Source organism: Oryctolagus cuniculus, chromosome 6 (assembly GCF_964237555.1).
Source record: "Oryctolagus cuniculus chromosome 6, mOryCun1.1, whole genome shotgun sequence".
In the NCBI taxonomy this organism is placed as follows: domain Eukaryota; kingdom Metazoa; phylum Chordata; class Mammalia; order Lagomorpha; family Leporidae; genus Oryctolagus; species Oryctolagus cuniculus.
The window spans coordinates 138,500,411-138,523,725 of NC_091437.1; the positions used below are offsets into that span (position 1 = coordinate 138,500,411).

The window sequence follows — 23,315 nt, forward strand, 5'->3', positions numbered from 1 at the left end:
TGAAATTTTAATTTTATTTAATTGTAAATAATCTCTTTTCATTTAGAAACAACCAGTTTTATCATTTTAATAAATTACACTTTACACATATTTTAGCCAGTGCATATATCTACATAAGGTGTAGATATACTGGGAAGAGTGGATTAAGTCAAAGAATTGTACAGCTGAAAAATATTGAGTCATGGGACACAATTCAAATGATAGAATATTGTAAAGATTAAGTAAAATGAAATAGAGGCAGATGTTTTATAAATTTTAACACAACATATGAATTATGCCATTCAATAACATTTTTAACAGTTATTAAACACCTACAATATATTGAACTCTGGAGATGGGGAGACTTAAAAAAAATCTTTTGGGGCTGGTGCTGTGGTGCAGTAGGCTAAGCCTCTACCTACAGCGCCAGCATCCCATATGAGCACCAGTTCCTATCCTGGTTACTCCTCTTCCAATCTAGCTTTCTGCTATGGCCTGGGAAAACTAGAAAGTGGCCTAAGTGCTCAGGCCTCTGCACCCACGTAAGAAATCAGGAAGAGGCTCCAAGCTCCTGGCTTCAGATGAGTACAGCTCTGGCCATTATGGCTATTTGGGGAGTGAATCAGAGGATGGGAGCCCTTCCTCTCTGTCTCTCCCTTTCTCTGACTGTAACTCTACCTCTCATATAAATAAAAACAAAATCTTTTTTTTTTAAATTCTTTCCATTTTTTGAGCCCTTTGGATGCCTCTGTTTTGGGGAATTCTACTAGAGCTTTTAAATTACATTTGTCAATGTCTATAACCAAATATTATTCTTGAAGGTCACGCTATATATATTTATATATTATATAAAATATATAATTTTTCACATCAAGAGGCAGACTTGGAAAATTTAGTTGTTAGAGCTTTAGACATAATTAGAGATAACTCAAGAAATAACAAAGGGAAAGTTATTCCACTACCTGATAGGAACAAGAAGTCTGAGTTGTGTTCACTTCTGTGTAAAAACTCACCCTGAAGGACACAGAATAGTGAAAGGGCACCAACGTCTTACAGCACTGCCTTATTGAAAAATGCAAGCCGCTTAGAGGCATATTAACATTCAGAACAGAGCAGCAAACCAGAATACTGTGTCTACGTTAGTAGTTTAAGCTTCATTGATGGACAAGTCTTTGACGGCAGACACTTGTAAGCAAGTTATCACAGAACCAGAACACTCTTATGGGGCTAGCATGGTAAGGACAAAAGGTAATTTATAGTAGAAAATGAGGCTGATGGAAGTTTAGCTAAGGAGAGAAGACCTAGCAAAAAATGTCATGGTATACAAGGTGGACAACTAATCATGCTGAGAATAGACCACAGATTCCCTTGTGTATACTAGCACTGGATGTCTATAGGATTCTCAGTTACCAGGAAGTAACATCTCTAGTGAAACCATATAATATTTATGAATGAGAACAAGCTTTTATATGTGAACAAATCAGTAATATCCCAACAATATTAAGACTCATAGGTTGTCATTTATATTTAGAAATGTTGTAGAAATAGGGAGCAGAGGTGATCCAAATCCTACAAGTATGAGAATTTACCCTAAGAAAGTTAAGTAAACATAGAAAGATTTTTATCCTTAGAGATTACCTAGTTTTAAATTTATTCTATTACCAGTAGTAATACATGAACCAAATAAAGAGGCTACAAAAAATGATCTGTTGGATTTTCCAGTTTTACAGTTGCCAAGGTTCACTATATTTAAATTTACTATATATTTTATAAAATATGTGTATTACAACTGGATATTGATACATCATCTACTATACATAGTTGTTTGATTATTAGAAAATAGTAATTTAAATCATAATTATTTCACTAACTTATTTTGGAATTTCACAGGTTCTATGAGACTGTAACATGAGGTTAATATAACTCACCTTTGAGTTTTTAAGGTATATCAATAAAGGACGGATAGATAGATAGATAGATAGATATACAAACATACATATAATTATGAAAATTGAAGGAAACAAAAATAAAGGTGATATAATGCTCAAGACAAAAGAAAAAAACAATTAGAAGTTATTCTCAAACATTACACACACTTCTCCCAAAACATAGTAAGTGAAGAGCTAGCATACTTCATATGTTTAAATAACAAAGTGCATCAAATATGTTAAAATAGGTATTTTGATATAAGTTCAAATAAGTATTTATGAATTTTCTATAGTATACAGTCACTAAAATTAAATAAACTTATTATAACGCAAAAACATTTATACTCACTGAATACTTCTTGACTTGTACTAACAAAGCTGCATCCACTATCCTTACTGAAACAAAAATCTATTGTACAGGTCTAGTAGTCCCATGGGAACAAAGCATGCCTAAAGTGTCTGAAGTAAAAGTTTTGGTCTTTTCTTGTAACGTCACACTATCCACTCCATCCTTGGTAACATAAATATGACTATATTGAAAGCCATCAAATTGGAGGAGGAGTTTCCTAATTACAAAGATGAGATATCTGATCCCTTGTCTTTTATTAACAATGGATATATAAAAATACAACATGAGAAACTGATGCCTAAATAAAGCTAAACAAAGAACATATCTAAACATATCAGTGAAATCAAAGAGCAGAACACTACTACCCTCACAGAAATTTGCTTTGATGCTGTGCTCTATTTTTAAGCCTGAGTTATATTTATGATTTCAACAAATCTGTTATAGAATGGAAACTGCTTCTCAGTTTTACTTACAAAATATCCTATTTTAAAATTAGTTCCAAAGAAGAGAGCTTTTCCCTTGAGAAATGTGGGCATCAACATTTGTGATAGTGAGAACTAGAAAGCCCTGTGTTTTTCATTTTTAACTGTGATCCCTGGATTCAATTTTTATGTTTAATCACAATATTTAAACTATTTATTCCTCATGGTTGAATGTGTACTTCCTCTATAATTCCATATGGTTGATGATCTCTTTCCACTGAAGCATCTTTATTTACAGCATGTCTGAATTTTTCTATAAGAATTCTTAATTCTTCTGGGATTACAACAGTAATGTATCTAGATATTGTGACTCTATTAATAGAGAAATCAAGGCTCATTGAACTCAAACAGAAATTAGTAACTTTATGATTCAACCTTCTAACTTCAACTTCTAACCTCAAGTCGTAATTTTCCCCAATATGCTATCCTGCATCCACAAAAATGTATTTATCTTTCTTTAGTAATTACGTACATTTATATCAGAAAGTCTCAAATATAAAAAACTCATTCCTAACATTTGTTTTTTGCTAAAAAATGGGCATCTAAAATGCAAAGTGTCTGCCTTTGTGTAACTGAGATTTGTGGAGGTTCATTTCAATATGCTTTGAAATATCCAGCCATTAAAAATATTTCTTCTTAGAGCTGGTGCTCTAGTGTAGTAGGTTAAGCTGTCGCCTGCAGCAATGGCACCAGTATGGGTGCGAGTTCAAGTTCTGGCCACTCCACTTCTGATCTAGCTCCCTGTTAATGTGCCTGGGAAAGCAACAGAAGATGGCCCAGTTCCTTGGGCCCTGCACCAATGAGGGATATCCAAAAGAAGCTCCCAGCCCTTGGTTCCATCTGGCCCAGCCCCGGCCATTGTAGCCATTTGGGAAGTGAACCATCAGATGGAAGATTCTCTGTGTCTCTCCCTCTCTCTGTAACTCTGCCTGTCAAATAAAATAACTAAATTTTTACTATATATATATATATATATATATGTATATTTCTTCTTACAAAAACTATGACAAAATAATCCACAGATGATGATGATTTATTTGAGAATATCTGTGAAATAGCATCTTTCTTAAATTTAAAACACTGTGTTTTACTATTAGTATATTTTTGATAAACTAAAATAATTGTGTATAACATATTTACCCAAATAAGAATCACATTCAACAAAACTACTGAAGAAAAGAGGAAAAATCAGACTGTGATATAATTGATAGGGATTTGGCAGATTTGAAACAAAATACAGAAATATTCATATTAGATATTTAGAATTGTTTAAATGGCGTAATACCTAAGCTGACGTTTCAAAATTATATGAATGCCTGCAGCTGCAGAATCCTGATCATCCATTTAAATAGTATGGAATTTTGAAAAAATTTAAAATGGAATATTTCATATGTGAGTAAATGAGCTCTATACATAAAAATAATTTAAAATACATTCTGGAGCTAAAAATTTCTACAATGTAAAATTGAGGATCATCTGAAAATTTTCCATTTTAGAAAATAAGAAAAAATTATTATGTATTAATAGAAATGTAGAGCAAATGAATTTTATGCATATATGAAAGATCCTAACATTTCATATGGAGACTTCAATAAATAAGATTTCCAAACATGTTATTTTTTTTAAATTACTATTTATGGGAGTAGTAATTAGTTTTCTTTGTTGAGGGGGGTTAGAAATTGAAGAAGAACCTTTTTAAATGAGAAGAGATAAAAAAGTTTTATGAAGTAAGACATTTGTAGTGAAACAAACTCAAGGGAAAAATGCTTTTATATATTTTAGACAGGATTGGGCGTATTCAACATGTGGTCTCAAAAGTGGAAAGCATTTTATTTATCAAAGCCATTTTATATAAGTCACAACTTTTCTTAGTTCCTATGAGTTGAAACAGAACTATATTTGTTGGTACCCCATCCTCAGCCTATACTTAACCTTATTTAAAAGTATAATATCAAAACCATTAAGAAAATTAATCTATAAGACAACTTAAGTGTGACACTATTTAGGAAAGCATATTGGTATGTGCCTAGTCTACCAATTATGGAACAAATTATCAAAAATAACCTATGGCACCCAATGAAATTTTAATAATTTGCATTTAATTTTCATAGTACTTAATAAAGGGCACATATTAAGTACAAATGTTATGAGGAAAATAATCAGTCTTTGGAAACCTAGAGCTCCATTAAAACATTAAATTAATTCAAAATTATAGATAAGTCGATAATTATTACTGAGTACTCAGTATGCATTTGAGTTATTAAGAAATAGATTAAGAAATAGATGCATAGAGAGATGGTTTGACTTTTGCATAATATATTCCAAAAAATTTCACATTTTGAATTCATTTTAATTTAGATACCAATGAAATGAAATAGTAGCATGCAACAACGTAAAAACATGATTATTATTTTGTGCTGAGGCATGGATTTCTGCATATCAGAATTATGATTTTTGAAGCCATTTAAGTTAACTTACTAAAGGTTCATTAAAATCCAAATTTCTTCATTTAATTAAAATTTCAAGAATTACTTCAACTGAATTTATGCTGTCTAGGCAAAATGTTATTTGGAAAAAAATGCAATTTAAAGAACTAAGCCTGAATCAGCAAAGTTTTAAAAGCATAAAATGCAATGACATATGTTATAAAATAAACTTTTTCCTGCTCTTATTACAAAATCATAGTTCAAATTTCTAAGGCCACTTTATTTTCACTGTGTTGTGTATATACAGATCACACCAAAAATTGTCATCTATTGAGCTCCTTTTCCTGCTTAAAATAGAAATAAATTGTGCCATATAAAAATTCCTTTCTGTTTTATTATAGTGAATACATTGCAAGGCTATTTTTCAATGCTGAATCCAGATAAGCATTACTAGAAAATCAAACTGAATCTTGAAATAACTATAAAGGTCAATTTAAGTCCAACAATAGAATATTGAAAATACTAATTAAATAAAGAAATCTACTGGTCATTTTGTGCTGCTTTTTATATTGCAAAATAACTATCTGAAAATATTAGTTACATGAGATCATACTGCATAAAGCAAAGGAAATACCATTTAATTTTAGAGGTAGATCTATTTTCTCCAGTCTTTCTACTTAAATATAAAATAAATGTTACTTTATTTTCTACTCAGAATAAGTATAGAAGGCACTCAACTGAGAGATTCCATGGTTTCCCATATGATACAAAAAGAATTGTCTTTTGAATTTCTTCCATGCCATCTGCTGGCATTGCTGAGTGGAATCAAGAGCCATAAAATGTGGTTGAAAAGCTCCACAAGGAAAGGGGTCAACCTTGAGATCAAGAAGCCTCGCAATAATTATATAATAAAAATGGTGCTATTATTTCTAAAGTATGAAGAAATTCCAAAAATTAACATGGGAAGGAAAATGGATGAAATATTTTTTAAATATTGTAAATAAAATATAAATAATTTAAAAGGAAATACTGGCTTAAATATATGTTATTCAAATTCCAAGCCTGGAGAGTTACTTTCATTTTTTTAAAATTTTAAATGTAGTGTTTCATGATAGGTACTATTTTAAATCGCATAGCTTTGATATCTTATTTGCCTTCATTTTTATATTCCAAATAATTATATAAAAACTACTCCTGGCACTCTAACATGGATTTTGTCCACTATCTTTATTTTAATCTGCCACCCTCAGAACTTTGATTTCAATGATAGCCAATGTGATATTTTGAAAGTGAAATTTGAAATCACATTAATCCATTACTGTTTCCAAGAGAAATCTTTCCAACAGAATATCTGCAGGGAGGATATTGATCCTAAAATATAGGTTGATTGCCGAAAAATATAAGGTCTAAAGTCACTTTAAGTACTAAGTATAGGCTATCTAAAGTCACCATATTCAATTTGCAAAGCACTTAAGACAGACAACTAATTAGAAGGTAAACATTAAAAAACAACAACAGAGAAATGGAAAAATGTTACTATGGCAATGCTTTCTATTCCCTCAAGATTACCAATATACTACAAAGAATGAAATGAATAATTTACATGTACAGTCTGATAATAAAGGATACTAAACCTGCATAATATTACTAAATATTATAGAAGCTACATTTTCACTTGAATTCCATATTCATAATAATCCAATTTCAAAGACTTTTCAAATTAATGCATCAAATATTATATTCTACTTAGTCAAAATTATGCCTGTTAATAAAATTGGTAGATAATAATTCTCAGAATGTAAATTAAATTAGCAGTAACGGCCAGCGCCGCGGCTCACTAGGCTAATCCTCCACCTTGCGGCACCGGCACACCGGGTTCTAGTCCTGGTCGGGACGCCGGATTCTGTCCCGGTTGCCCCTCTTCCAGGCCAGCTCTCTGCTGTGGCCAGGGAGTGCAGTGGAGGATGGGCCAAGTCCTTGGGCCCTGCACCCCATGGGAGACCAGGATAAGTACCTGGCTCCTGCCATCAGATCAGCGCAGTGCGCCGGCCACAGCGTGCAGGCCGCGGCAGCCATTGGAGGGTGAACCAACGGCAAAGGAAGATCTTTCTCTGTCTCTCTCTCTCACTATCCACTCTGCCTGTTCAAAAAAAAAAAAAAAAAATTAGCAGTAACAAACAAACTGTATATGAAAATGGACTTCAACTGATGAAGAAACTGTTTGCAGTGGCATACTTTCTGTAGTGCTTTGTGGTTTAAGTTTAGATAGCATGTTCACCTGCTGAAGCACTATATTAAAGCGAAATATTATATCTGTTACATATTACCTTTTAGAAGTGCTAATCTTTATTCTGCATGTTATGTTACAAAAATCAACTAACTTCAACACTGGTAATTTAGATATGATCACATTATTGCTTCAGTAAGAGAATGACCATGTTTTCCTACTCAAATTATGATTTATGAATCCTAAAGGTATTTTTCTTCTATCACAAAATGCAATTGTGAATGCCTAAATCACTTTGCATATCAAAAGAGGCAGAGGTATTCATTAAATATACCTTGATATGGAGCGCTAAATCCACGATATCGGTGATTGCTGTCTGTAACAAAATGCAGTCTGAGCCAGTTTTTGTTGCTGATAATTGGTGGTGGTATATTCATTCCAGATAACCTGAATTATAAAAGACAAAAACAAAATAATTTAAAAAGCTTTTCAGCAGTAAGCATTTTCACTGAACTGTGACCAAACAAGTATACATTATTCATGACTTTGCATTCTCAACTTTTAAGTACAAATGAAATAGTTACTTTTAGTATTGAAAATTCAATCATATAATAGTGTGATTCAAAATATATGATATTTCAATTGGGTTGCATGTATTAATAAAATCATCTGAGAAATAACAATTGGATCTGATTTTTATCTACTCAATTTTATTGATTAATGCTATTTATGACATGATTTTAATAAATACAACGCATACTGAGCTGATGATGCCGGTCATTTTGTTCCCCATGTATTTACTGATATAAATGTTACGAAATAGAAAAGTTTCAAAGAAATTGATATCCTTTTTTCCAACTAGAGATTATAGTTATTTTCTTCTCCCTGCTACCCATTCAATATATTTTCAATATTTCATACATGATGGCAAATTTTATAATTTCTCTTCATGCCTTATTCACTAATTTATAATTTCATAATAAAATAATAATAATAATAATAATAATTTCACAATAAAAAAATATACCTATATAAAAGCGTTAGCAGCCTGATGCAAAAGACAGGCAAAAACATGTATGTACTTAGTCTCAACATATTTAGTCACAAAGATACCACTCCATAATCTACTGCAAGCAAATCACTTAAAGCAAAATATTGGAACAAACACCTACAAATTGGTCCTGATTAATAAATGAAGTAACTCCTCTTGAAAATTTCAAATAAAATATTTTTTTTTGCTTTTAATCAATAAAAAAAATACTTCCATCACATACTTCCTCCATGTAGCTAACCATTTAAATGCTGGGTGTTTGTTATAAAGTCAAGATAAAAGTCTCCAAAGCAAGAATATCACATAATGAAGGAAATTTAGACTAAGTTGTCTTAGTAACCAGTGCATGTCATATTTACCATTGTTCATTGTTCCTTCTTTTCTTCTTCAGAAGACAAAATAAACAGCTTATTCATTATTGTGTGCTTGTGTTTGTGTGAGGGTAGGGAATTGCTTTAACTTTATTCTCCATGCTTTTCAGTTATGGTACTGCACCATTAGGGGGAACAGAGAAAATCTGTCTCAATATATATAGTCTATGGTGATGTGTATGCACAGTGATGCATGGATTCTCCACCCAACACTCATCCCCATTACCTCAGAAAGTCCACCATTCCAGAAGTGATTGGGAGTTAATTTCCACTTTAAGTGGATGATCACTTCCTTCTGAAATGTAACTTCATCTTTATGATATCAGTGTGGCTGCTGATGTACAGAATACTGGATACCAACATGAACAAGTTGAGCTCCATACCATATGTTTACTTATATACTTGTTGCAAATGCACTTTAATTTTCCCTATTAATGTTGTATTTTTTGTTTTATAGTAGTGACTATTGCTTGGTCCAGCTACTTTTTTTCCTACCTGAATTTAGTAAATAAAGATATGTGATACATTTGCATAAGTTTAAGATTCATTAATTTTATTTCATTATGATATATATTAAATTATAATTATACATAATACATATTAAATTATTTTCAGAAAATATCCAGTTTATGTTTACTATTGTTTGTTATTCTTGTTTAAATAATTCAGTGAAAAAAAACTGGATTTTGTTCAATTACATTTTCAAAAGAATAGCCTAATTTATGCCAGATTCTGATTTACAATTTGTTTCTGTTCAATTCTCTGATTCAATGAACATAAATATCAGCTAGTGAATTCTGAATTATTTTGACAGACTATATATATTTCTAAATGTAGTGAGACTATAGTATATGAATAATTGTGATACAAACAGAATTTGGAAATAGGCCCTTTAGAAGACTCAAAAAATGAAAAAATAACTCCACAAAGAGTATCAGAAAACTGAAGGTAGAAGGAAGATGAAATAGACAATACAAAGGATAGACTTCCTATCTTTTCCAGGGATATCAAAGATAACTTCACCACTTTGTAATAGTAAAGGCAAAGTAACAGTGAATTCAACTTTAGGAATCTAGGGCAGTGGCTCAAGAAAGTAGAGTTGCAGAAGCAAGAGGCAGAATATTCATGAGATGAAGCAAACAATGACCGTTTAACATGGCTTACACTGAAAGGATACTCCTGACAGACTTGATACCTCAGCATACAAAACAGAACATTAAATAAGCTAAGACACTAAAAAGAAAGCACTTGTACTGTAGCAAAGAAATACACAATAATTGGTTATAAGGGAGCCACATGGGCTTTGCAGATTGTCATCACCTAGTATTATTCATTACTTAAATACAACAATACAACATGGCTTGGTTTATGGTTTATGGAGCAATCTACTAAATGAATCTACCTATATCTGTCCCATATTTCACATATTACCAGGAGAATTATGTGACTAAGAAAACATACCATCTAGAAATATTACATTAAACTTAATAATTCTTGATTAAATAACTTAGAGCTATCTCTATGTCAAATCATTGGGATCAACTTCACTATAGTATAGTATCAGTGAGAATCACCTCCTAATAATGAAGCGATTAAGGGACTTGCATTGTGGGAGACCTGGTCCATCTACAATAGATATGGCCACTTCAGGAGTGAACCAGCAGATGGGAGATCTCTTGCTATTTCTCCCCATAACTTTGCCTTTCAAATAAATAAGTAAACCTTTTTCAAAAATAATAATGATATTAATGTGTCTTTATTCCAGTTATTTACTGAACATTTTCTATATGACAACACCATTGCTAGGAGTCAGAAATACACTCGTAAACACGACAAAACCAATGTCTTACAAAACAAGAAAAAACGTTACATAAAAATTTCAGGGCCTTTTTGTGTATTTCTTTTCAATGTTAAAATAAATACTGTTTCTTTGCTTTTACTTACTTAATCATTCACAGGGAAGACAGATGTAAAAATTACACAGTTTTGAAGATGTCCAATTGTTACTCCCTTAAACTGCTTTGGCACTGTTGTCAAGAACCAACTAGGTATATGTGTGTTAGTGGTGTTAGTGTATTTCTTTTTTTTTTTTTTTAACTTTTATTTAATGAATATAAATTTCCAAAGTACAGCTTATGGATTACAATGGCTTCCCCCCCATAACTTCCCTCCCACCCGCACCCCTCCCCTTTCATACTCCTTCTCCCCTTCCATTCACATCAAGATTCATTTTCAAGTCTCTTTATATACAGAAGATCAGTTTAGCATACATTAAGTAAAGATTTCAACAGTTTGCTCCCACACAGAAACATAAAGTGAAAAATACTGTTTGCGTACTAGTTATAGCATTAAATCTCAATGTACAGCACACTAAGGACACAGATCCTACATGAGGAGTAAGTGCACAGTGACTCCTGTAGTTGACTTAACAAATTGACACTCTTGTTTATGGCCTCAGTAATCACCCTAGGCTCTTGTCATGAGCTGCCAAGGCTATGGAAGCCCCCTGAGTTCACCGACTCTGATCATATTTAGACAAGGCCATGGTCAAAGTGGAAGTTCTTTCCTCCCTTCAGAGAAAGGTACCTCCTTCTTTGATGACCTGTTCTTTCCACTGGGATCTCACTCACAGAGATCTTTCATTTAGGTTTTTTTTTTTTTTTCCCAGAGTTAGTTAGTGTATTTCTGTGTTTAATATTCCATCCAATAACATTGTTCAAAAATGGAAAAATTGATAAATTGAACCTCATTAAAATTAGACCAAGTGTCTGCTAATAATAATTGATAGAATTTAAAAGGAGATAACAATCCAACATGGGAAGCAGGATACAGCACAGACTCACAGAATGACAAATGCCCTACACAGCATTCTGGCCTCAGAATCAGCTGTTAAAGCATTCAGATCTGGCTAAAAAGCCCATGAGAGCATTTCAGGCATGGAAAGCCAAGACACTGTGGCAAAAAATCACCTACATGAAAGATCTCTGTGAGTGAGATCCCAGTGGAAAGAAGGGGCCATCAAAGAAGGAGATACCTTTCTCTGAAGGGAGGAGAGAACTTCCATTTTGATTATGGTCTTGTCTAAATAATGCCAGAGTTTGTGGACTCAAGAGGCTTCCTTAGCCTTTGCAGCATATGACAAGAGCCAAGATCACTGATGCCATAAATAAGTGTTTCAATTGTTAAATCAACAACAGGAGTCACTGTGTACTTGTTCTCCATGTCCTTAATGTGTTATACTATGAGAATTAACGGTATAACTACTCTTCAAACAGTACTTTATACTTTGTGTGTCTGTGTGGGTGCAAACTGTTGAAATCTTTACTTAGTATAGAGTTGATTTTCTGTATATAAAGATAATTAAAAATGAAAAAATGAATCTTAATGAAGAATGGGACAAGAGAGGGAGTAGGAGGTGGGATGGTTTGGAGATTGGAGGACATATATGTGGGGAAGAACCACTATAATCCAAAAGTAGTTGTACTTATGAAAATTATATTTATTAATAAAAAGCTTTCTATAAAAAATTAATACATCCTATGCAGAAGACTCCAAATTAGACGATTTAAAGATAACCTACATAATGGAAAGCAACATGTGTATACCACATGTCTAATATGGGTTTATATCTAGAGTCTATTTTTAAAAATCTCAAAACTAGTTTTAAAGAAATATGCTGGGGAAGAAGAGGTAGTAGTGTTTAGGACAGAGGTTAAGGGGAGTTAAGAACTTGGAACACCCACATCCCTTATCAGAAGGCCTGGGTTTGAGTACAGCTTCCTGCTAATAAACACCCAGGAAGGTAGTAAGGAGTTCAACCACTTGGGTCCTTGATACCCACTTGTGAAACTTGGATTGAGTTCCTTGCCCCTGACTTCAGCCTGGCCCAATTCCCACTGTGGTGGACATTTTGGGGAAAGAACAAATAAATAGGATCAGTCTCTCTTTCTCTCTGTGTGTGTACCTTTGCCTATAAAATTAATAAAAATAAATAAAGAATAATTGCTATTTAATTTTGAATAAAAATTTCTTGTCAGTATAATAAAGAACTGTTTATTCAAATAGATCATGAATAAAATGAAATGATAAGCCAATGACTGAGAGAAAAGTTTTCCACGCATATATTTTATATAAATAAGATTTGTATCTGAAATTTAGAAAAAAAATTTTACAACTCAATAAAATGAAAATATATGATTAAAAAATAAGAATATTTTGAATACTTCTTTGACAAAGAAATAGAAAAGACAAAGGAATACTTGAAAAGATGCTCAAAATCATTAGTTCTTAAAGAAAGGCAAAATAAGTGAGATAGCACTATATAACTGCAGTAATAGCTAATTAGAATACCATCTGATAACTATACCAATTGTTAAATAGCTAGTTTTTAAAACTAAGATCCCAAGAATGGTAACGAGGAAGATCAACTGGAACTTTTATACATTGATGGCGATAATATAATGCAGAAGGAACATTCCTCAACACAATCAAGGCAATATTTAACAAACTGACAGCCAGCATCATATTAAAAAGGGAAAAGTTGGAAGCATTTCTACCAAGATCCAAAACCAGACAGATGTCTACTTTTATCATTTCTATCCAATTTATTCCTGGAAGTTTTAGTCAAAGTCATTAGGAAAAAAAAATAAATTGAAGGCATACAAATTGGAAAGGAGGAAGTCAAATTATCCCTGTTGGCAGATGGCGTGATCCCACATGTAAGGGAATCAAAAGACTCCAAAAAGAGGCTATTGGATCTCATAAGAGAGGTTGGTAAAATTGCAGGCATAAACCAACACACAAAAAATAAATACAATTTGTGTGCACAATCTCATGGCTGACAAGGAACTTGTAAGAGCAATACCACTGGCTGGCGCTGCAGCTCAATAGGCTAATCCTCCACCTAGCGGCACCAGCACACCAGGTTCTAGTCCCAGTCGGGGCGCCGGATTCTGTCCCGGTTGCCCCTCTTCCAGGCCAGCTCTCTACTGTGGCCCGGGAAGGCAGTGGAGGATGGCCCAAGTGCTTGGGCCCTGCACCCCATGGGAGACCAGGAGAAGCACCTGGCTCCTGCCTTCAGATCAGTGCTGTGCACCGGCCGCAGCGCGCCAGCCGTGGCAGCCATTGGAGGGTGAACCAACGGCAAAAGGAAGACCTTTCTCTCTGTCTCTCTCTCTCCTCACTATCCACTCTGCCTGGCAAAAAAAAAAAAAAAAGGCAGCAATACCACTAACAATAGCTACAAAAATACCTTGGAATAAATTTAGCCATGAATGTGAAAGATCTCTACAATTAAAATTATAAATTATAAAACATTAAAGAAAGAAATGGAAGACACAAAAACTTAGAAAAATCTTCCATGCTCATGAATTGGAAAAATAAATATGATTAAAATGAACACAATATTCAAAATAATTTCCAGATTCAATATGATCCCAAATAAAAAACTAAGGATAATCTTCTCACATCTAGAAAAAAGCACTGCTAAAATTCATATGGAAACTAAAGCCATCCTAAACAACAGAAACAAAGCTGGAGGCATGACAGCATCAGATTTGAAGACATATTACAGGGCAGTTATAAGCAAAACAACCTGGCACTGGCACTAAAATAGACAAATGGAACAGAATAGGAATTTCAGAAACTAATACACTCAGCTACAGTAAAATAATCTTTAACAACTGAACTAAAATCAAACCCTGGAGAAAGGATAGTCTCTGAAACAAATGTGTTGAGAAAATGGGATCTATGTGTCAAGAAGTATGAAAAAAGACCCCTACCCTACACCTTTTACAAAAGTCATCTCACAATGAGTCAATGATCTTAATCGATGACTTTTTGCCATCAAATGACTAGAAGAAAACATCAGGAAAATTCTGCAAGACATTGGCATAGGAAAAGACTTTTTGGAAAACATCTACAAGCATTAAAAGCAAAAATAGACAAATGGGATTACATCAAGCTAGGAAGCTTCTGCAGTGTAAAGAAAACACTCAACAAAAGAAAAAGTGATGGACAGAATGGGAGGAAATATTTGTAAACTATGCAACTGAAAAGGGATTAATATCCAGAATCTATAAAGTGCTCAAGAAACTCAACAACAAAATGAAAAATCCAGTAAAGATGGGCAAAGGACATGAATGGGAATTTTCCAAAGAATGAACTGGCCAACAGACACTTGAAAAAGGGCTCAGATTCACTAGCCATCACAGAAATGCAATAAAAACCACAATTAGGTTTCACTTCACACCAGTTAGAATGCTTATCATGAAAAAATCAAAAAAAAATATAAATTCTGGTGAAGATGTGGAGAAAAAGGTGTCCTAATACATTGTTGGCTGGAATGTAACCTAGTGTAACCATTGTGGAAGACAGTATGGAGATTTCTCAGCAACCTGAATATATCCCTACATATGACCCAGCCATCTCACTCCTGGGAATTTACCCAAATGAAATTAAATCAGCATATGAAGGAAGTATTTGTACACCCATGTTTATTGAAGCTTAACTCACAACAGCTAAGGAATCAACCGAAATATCCATCAATTGATGGCCAGATAAGGAAAATGTGTATTTATATACTGTGGAATACTACTCAGCAATGAAAAAGAATGAAATCCTGTATTTTGTAACAAAATGGATGTACTGGAAGCCATTATGCTTAATGAAATAAGCAACCTACAAAAGGAAGAATATTGTATTTTCCTCTGATATGTGGTAGTTAATATAGAATACGAAAAATGTTATAAGGATGAAATAGACATCTTTTGATTTGATTGTTGTTTTTGCCTTGTTTATACTCCCGTGAAACTATGGTCTCTACACTTTTTATTTGTTGAATATTATCATTAGTGGTGCATTATGCCTGTGATTATGGAGTGGACTGAAATAATATTTTTTCAAAATCTGATAAAAAATAGAAAAGAAGGAAGGAAGGAGGGTAAGTTAAGGAGAGATAGAGTGAGATAGGTAAATATGGTTACCTTCATAGAATTATACCCATGAAATACATATATTTGCGTTATTCTCTTTATGATACTCTGAACAAAACTAAAGTATTCAGACAGAAAACAGAACACTAAGTGCCAAAATGTAGAGGTATAAAGGTGAAAATAATTACAAAAGTTCATAAAGTAACTTTCTGGGCTGAGATAAATATTCAAGGTTTTCATTCTGGCCACATGACTATACATGTTTGTCAATATATATGAAATTATATGAAATTATATAGCTACAAAAGGAGAAATTTACCATATGCAAATTAAACCTCAATGAAAATTTTGACTTTCCTCCTAAAATTAATAAAACAGTATACACACATACATATATATGAATTATATATTACATATACAATATATATTTTCTTGTACTTGGAGACATAAACTGGAACAAAATTAATTTAATATATTTTCTTTAGGGGAAGAGTAAGAAGTTATTTAAAATTTCTAGAAAATATCATACTCCTTATGAATAGAGGATTTAAAGCTCAAGTAGGTATGTTATATATATGTAAATATACACTCAAACTATAAATAATCTAAATTGCTTTCCCTTGCATAGAAAAGGAATGCTTGCCTTATATACTCATAATTACATTTCCAATATATTGCCATTGCCATAACTAAACCTAATTAGAATTTTTCCTTAGGTCTTTTGAATAATATAGTTCTGAAGGGGAATGGTCTAAAAAGCAAATGTTTGAAAGAAAAAAAAAAAACCTTTACATTAGTTAATCAGTTACTTTATCTACTTGAAAACAAAAAAAATTATCTTTTCCACTGAACTGGTCAGGTAACATTAATATTTATGTTGGACATATATTTTATATTTTCTCATTTGGTAATTTTCAGAAACATTGCAGTTCAAAAACAATGAATATAAAACAAATGATTTTACTCAAGAAGTAGTTAAAATACAATTGCTAACTTTCCATCATTTTTTGTTATTATAAGCACAATACATGACTACTTATGATCAGACAATTGAATCAAACCTTTTCTAACTTCATCACTAAATATAACTTATTTCTATTCTTAGAAATAAAAATTATATCACTTTGGATTTATTTTGTTAGATATAATTGGCTTCAAAGTATCTACTCAAGAACATCACTGATTTGTTTATCCCAATAACATAGATATTTAAATTATTTTAAAAAATCATCGATCTTTAGATATTGTTATGGAAAATATGTTCTGAGAAAGCATATGCCTGATAAATCTAAGGAAGGTGTAACTAAATCCTATTCCACCTCTTCTTTCTCATTCCCTTTTTTTTTTTTATTTATTTATTTTTTTTTTGACAGGCAGAGTGGATAGTGAGAGAGAGAGAGACAGAAAGGTCTTCCTTTTGCCATTGGTTCACCCTCTAATGGCCGCCGCGGCTGGCGCGCTGCGGCCGGTGCACAGCGCTGATCTGAAGGCAGGAGCCAGGTGCTTCTCCTGGTCTCCCATGGGGTGCAGGGCCCAAGTACTTGGGCCATCCTCCACTGCACTCCCTGGCCACAGCAGAGAGCTGGCCTGGAAGAGGGGCAACCGGGACAGAATCCGGCGCCCCGACTGGGACTAGAACCCGGTTTGCTGGCGCCGCAAGGTGGAGGATTAGCCTAGTGAGCCGCAGCGCCGGCCTCTCATTCCCTTTTGAAAATCACAGAAACAGAAAAAAACAAAAAAATATGGGAACATAGGTTCCTTAAGCAAATATTACTATTTCTGTAGACTATCTCTATTTCACTCATATTTTTAAATTAATAAGTAAATATTTAAATGCATAACCTGAAACACCTCATAAACATGAACTACTTGTGCTTTTGTCAGGTTAATATTAGTAATAATAATGTAAAATATCTACCAAAAATATTGTCTGCATATTATTGTAATAATATTCATTTTATTTAAAAAACACATATTTGGTATGAAATACAGATCTTTATTATGGTGAACTGTTTTGAAATGTATGATACTGAAAATAGTGCTATTTTATTAGTAAGAACATCATCATGGTTTTTATCCAGTCATTCCTTTCTAAGAGAAAGGAGCATTATAATATATATTGACATAAGTTAATGTGTATAAACATTTATTTTACCTATCCATTGTCTACAGTTTAAACACTAAGCTTATATCAAAATATATCAAAACGTTTAAAACCTCTAGACTATATCAATAGTGTTTCTTAACTACCTTAATATAGATTCAGTATTGGTTTTTATTTTATATATAGTTACTTTTGTTTACATTTATTAATGTTATTAAAACTGGAATCTCTCAACAGAACACCTGATTAAAAATGTTTTTATGCTATTAACTCTTCCTTTTCCTTATTAGTTTCATTGATTTTTCTTTCAAGCTATCTTATTAGTATAGTCTGGTTTTTAATTACTTCAAGTTCTAGTACCTTGCACAACATTGAAAACTTTGATATTATGATTTATTTGAGAAAATAACTATAATTTTCTATTTTTGTAAGTACTTAGTTCTAACATTAATTATGCAGGGACATCTGTAAAACCCTCAAACTTCAAGATCTCAAGCTACTTTTATTTAACACATCATACCAGGATCTAACAATTGATTTCTTTAGGACAAAGAAACAAGTAAAACCAAACCAAACCTAACCTAACATGTTATATTAATTTCTAGCAAAGAAGGCAATCACTTTCTGGGAAGATTTTGAAGATAATGTAATAAAGGGACCATTTATATAGACTTGTAGGGAAAGTAACCAAAATGGAATGCTGTGATTTCAAAGGTAATATATTTCCGTGTTACCTATAAGGTCTGTGGCAATTGATTTCTACCATGTTAAAATATATGAATACCTGCATACAGGTAGCATTGGTGCTATAGACTGTAATAGGGACAAAGTAATTCTGTCTACAACTAAGCTCTCAAGGAAGCCATACAACAAGGGAGGCTGCTGAGAATACAGCAGAGTATGGCTATTGAAGACAGATTGAGCTAAAGGGGTAGACAACGACCAGGTATCAAAATGCTAATTGTTTATATTTAGAGATACCAAAGATGAAAGACTAGTAACAAAAGAAGAAAACTGCAGTTGCATATAGAATATATATGTGTGTAATAGAATAAAGTCAGGAATATTCATAAATATATGAAACATCATCACAATACATAAATAATGGGTACATTGAAGTATTTTCCCTAAGCTAAGAATCTATTCATTGAATACTGTCAAATGTCTCCTGTATGCCAAGCACTCTAGCTGGGGATATTATCAGTGAGCAAAACAGGTACAGGAAAATCATGTAATAAATTTTAGCAAGCAAAAATCGAAATTATGTGCAGAACAATATAGAAGAAAATAAAAGAACTGGATAATGAAGATATTCGTACCATAATGAACTTTCCCACCTCCTTATATATTCTTGGTGAAAATAAATTACTGTGACAAGATGAGCATCTACTCTCTGGCAGTTCGAGGAAGTGTTCACCAGAGATACATGTATAGTTTTGCCCCAAAGAAAGGAAAGGAATCCTGACTTGGAATCTTGGCAGGAAAATTGATCTGGTGAGGGGATAAAATCGAAAATGTCCCCTTTTCAGCCTGCATTTGTCTCTGGACTTCCCTCTATAAATAGATTTCCAAATGGACAAAATTTATAATGGTTAGAATCAGAAATGATTGCTTTTTCTTTCGGGATATTTCCATTTCCTTCATGCCATCCTATCTTCTTATCCAATTTTGAAGCTCATAACTATTAATATGACAAACTGGGAATAGGTTCTCTTCTTCTGCATCATATTTCAACTCAGATACAATTTTGTTCCTTGACAGTTCTCTGGGTATATTTTTAAAAATAGAATATATTTTAAAACTGATTTTATGGTATAATGTTCTATGAAATCCTTTGAATTAGAAATGTTCACTGAATTAATATCATGGAATATTTCTTGGTATATAGCTCCATGAATTTGAGTAAGTAATGTTCACCAAATAACTACCAGAGTAAAACAAATTTAAGAATATTATACATGCACACACACTTTCCCTTATTCTATCAGTATGAGTTGAATACCATCATGTGTTTATATGTTTGAACATAAGTATTTTTATTTATCATGAGGTCCTCATTTATATTTTTATACTTAACTTTATATGCTATATGACAAAATTTCTCTGGCTTCCACACATATTTTTTTGGTATTTTTAAAATAGGGATATAAGAAGTAAAACAAATCATATTAGTGGTGCATATGAATGTGAAAATAGGGAGTGGTTGAAAGGTGAAGGAAGAATGGAAAATAAAATATCATATGCATTTAAATGAAAAATAGGAGATGCAGAATTGGCCAGAAAAATGGTAATAAACACTCATTTGGGAAGAAGACATATGCCCACACTCCAAAATGAAAAGCATCAAATAAAATATGCCAGCATCTCTCTGCTAATTTATTCTGTATCTTTTTATACTCAATGTCCTCTTAATTAGCACTAATAGAAATAGCTATTGGGATAACAGATACCATACTTAATGAATTTTCAATCTATGTGGGAAAGAAAGAAAATAAATACAAATTAATAAGTATATATCATGCAAAACAATGATAAGCACTACAAGTAAAATCTAGTGGTTTGCACAGTTATTTATCTGAGATATGGTATTCATATTAATGGAACCTTAAACAGGAATCTGTGGCTGAGTGAAGGGAACTGAGACTGGCAATGATCAGAAATGGTATTGCAGGAATAGCAATCAGGCCTGTGGTGTAGGACCATTCAGAGATTTTGTATCATCATACATACATTCTTCCCTAAATAAGAAACCACTTAAACCCTTATGGCAGAGAAATATCAAATCTGGTTAGCATCTGATAAAGTTGGACAGAGCAGGCTTGCTGCAAGAACAGGGGCAAGTGCATGTTATTTAAATAACCGTGTGCTAGTTTCTTTTATAGTATAGTGGACATGGATAGGGGATTTTTGGTCTAAGCAGCTGGAAAGATGGAGGGTCCTCATTGAGAAACAAAAGACTATCAGAGGAGGGGATGGGCAGGATACCAGTGGATGTGCAGTGTTGGGCATGTTAAGTTTGCAGTGCTTGGAAAGTACGATTAGAACTATCAAACATATACATATATACAAACATAAACACATATTGAGTCACACTGCTGGATACAGTAACCAAGAGAGCATGCAAATAAAGAGATAAGGAACTCTCTGCTACTGGCTCTTTCCACCTAAGGTCAACTACAAAAGCACCACAGAGGAACAAGTAGAAGGAAAATTTAAGAATAGTTTCTTTAATCATATAATGTGTGGGGACTACCTTGGGTTCCTCTATGTTCTACAGTGTGACAGTCAGGTTTGCACTTGGAAGAATAAAAAATGGGCCAGGAGACACTAGAATTCTTCTCCTACTTTTCATCTACCCTTCCTTTGACATGTCAATGTGTTAATCTCACACTGCAGCCAATTTCTCTATTCCTTCAACTCTTTATCTTGCTTTTGCTAAGTGACATAGAACTGTCAATTAGACTACTGGTGCAAATGAGGTTTTTGTGAAACACAGGCAAGGACCACTAGCTTTGGAAATGTTTTCTCACCCTCTGTTCCAATTTTAAAATGTTGATACAGTTTGATTTAAATTTACACTGCCTAACTTTGAAGTATATTGTTTCTGTTACCAATTAGTATAAAATATTTTGTGTTAATGATATCAAAATTCAGTTTTATTTTCCCCCACTTCATTGTTGTCCCTTTGATTCTTCTGATCTTGAAAAAAAGATCAGGTAGTTATATCTGTATTATTTCATTATGGCTTCCTAACTGCATTCATACTACAAAGTCTTTTTCTTTTTTTTTTTAAAGTATTTTTCTGTTAAGAAAGTGAATGAATCTTCATGTGTTCCATCTACAATAGATTTTGGTTATATATTATACATTTAAATATTTAATCCAATTGGGCAATATTTTGTTACACAACTGTATTACTATTTTAACTCATTCTCATTTATGCACTTTTTCCCCAGATGTCCTCTGGGTTTTACTCTGGGCATTCTTTAATGGCAGAAATGCAATTCCTGCCCAACTATCTTACTGAATAGCTACTTATCTAAAAGGTTCAGTTTAAAAGTCACTTCACTGTGAAACTTGTGTTTCTTCCAGATTCCAAAAAACACTTTGTACTGCTTTTTTGTTTATACAAAATTGATGGCAGAATCACATAATTACTTCCCTGTGTACTTAAGGAGAGAGAAACAATGTACAATATACAGAGTGTTAGCACTCCATAACACTGTGTTGAATTAAAGGTTCAAAAAATCACTTAGGATACCTAGATCAATCATCTTCTGACATTTTGTTTAAGTATCTACAACACCCTAGAATTTATTTAAAATCATCTAGGAAAGGATAAACTACTCAGTCTTTCCCAACACAGCCTTTTCCATAACTGTACAGTTTTGAATAACATTATTAATTTCAACATTGTCTAACACTATCTTTGTTACTTTAAACCAAGTTTGAGATTACTGGGAGCAAAGCTTTTTTTTTTTTTTTTTTCTAAATGTAGACCCTGAAATGTGTAAAGGCAGCTAATATACATGCCACTAAATTCTAATTGCATTCTAGCCTATAATTTCTAGATTAAGATCATCAATTCCTCTAATTTAAACACAACATGAATATAACTATTTAACATTTCAATTATAAACTTAACCAACGTTTTTTTTTTTTAACTTTTATTTAATGAATATAAATTTCCAAAGTACGACTTATGGATTACAATGGCTTCCCCCCCAATACCGTCCCTCCCACCCACAACCCTCCCCTTTCCCACTCCCTCTCCCCTTCCATTCATATCAAGATTCATTTTCAATTATCTTAATATACAGAAGATCAGCTTAGTATACATTAAGTAAGGATTTCAACAGTTTGCTCCCACACAGAAACATAAAGTGAAAAATAATAGATGATTTTTTTAAATGATGATGAAATCAGATCAGACCTATTGTCATGTTTAATCCCAGTGAGAGTCAAGTTGGGAATTGATAATTTCTTTTTTTTTCTTTTTCTTTTTTTTTTTTTTTACAGAAGATCAGTTCAGCATACATTAAGTAAAGATTTCAACAGTTTGCACCCACATAGAAACACAAAGTGAAATATACTGTTTGAGTACTCGTTATAGATTAAATCTCAATGTACAGCACATTAAGGACAGAGATCCTACATGAGGAGTAAGTGCACAGTGACTCCTGTTGTTGACTTTACAAATTGACATTCCTGTCTATGGCATCAGTAATCTCCCTATGCTCCAGTCATGAGTTTCCAAGGCTATGGAAGCCCTCTGAGTTCTCCGACTCTTATCTTGTTTAGACAAGGTCATAGTCAAGGTGGAGGTTCTCTCCTCCCTTCAGAGAAAGGTACCTCCTTCTTTGAAGACCTGTTCTTCCCACTGGGATCTCACTCACAGAGATCGTTTTGCCAGAGTGTCTTGGCTTTCCATGCCTGAAATACTCTCATGGGCTTTTCAGCCAGATC

General features: G+C 32.9%; 1 protein-coding gene across 9 annotated transcripts in view; it reads right to left on the bottom strand.

Annotated features, from left to right (window-relative positions):
* CSMD3 (CUB and Sushi multiple domains 3) overlaps nucleotides 1–23,315 on the bottom strand; it is a 1,302,111-nt gene that overhangs the window by 821,885 nt on the left and 456,911 nt on the right. For all 9 annotated transcript variants that reach the window (XM_051844773.2, XM_051844775.2, XM_051844772.2 and 6 more), the window contains one exon: nucleotides 7,726–7,838. In XM_051844773.2, the coding sequence (XP_051700733.2) occupies nucleotides 7,726–7,838 (113 nt within the window). The remainder of the gene's footprint in view (nucleotides 1–7,725; nucleotides 7,839–23,315) is intronic.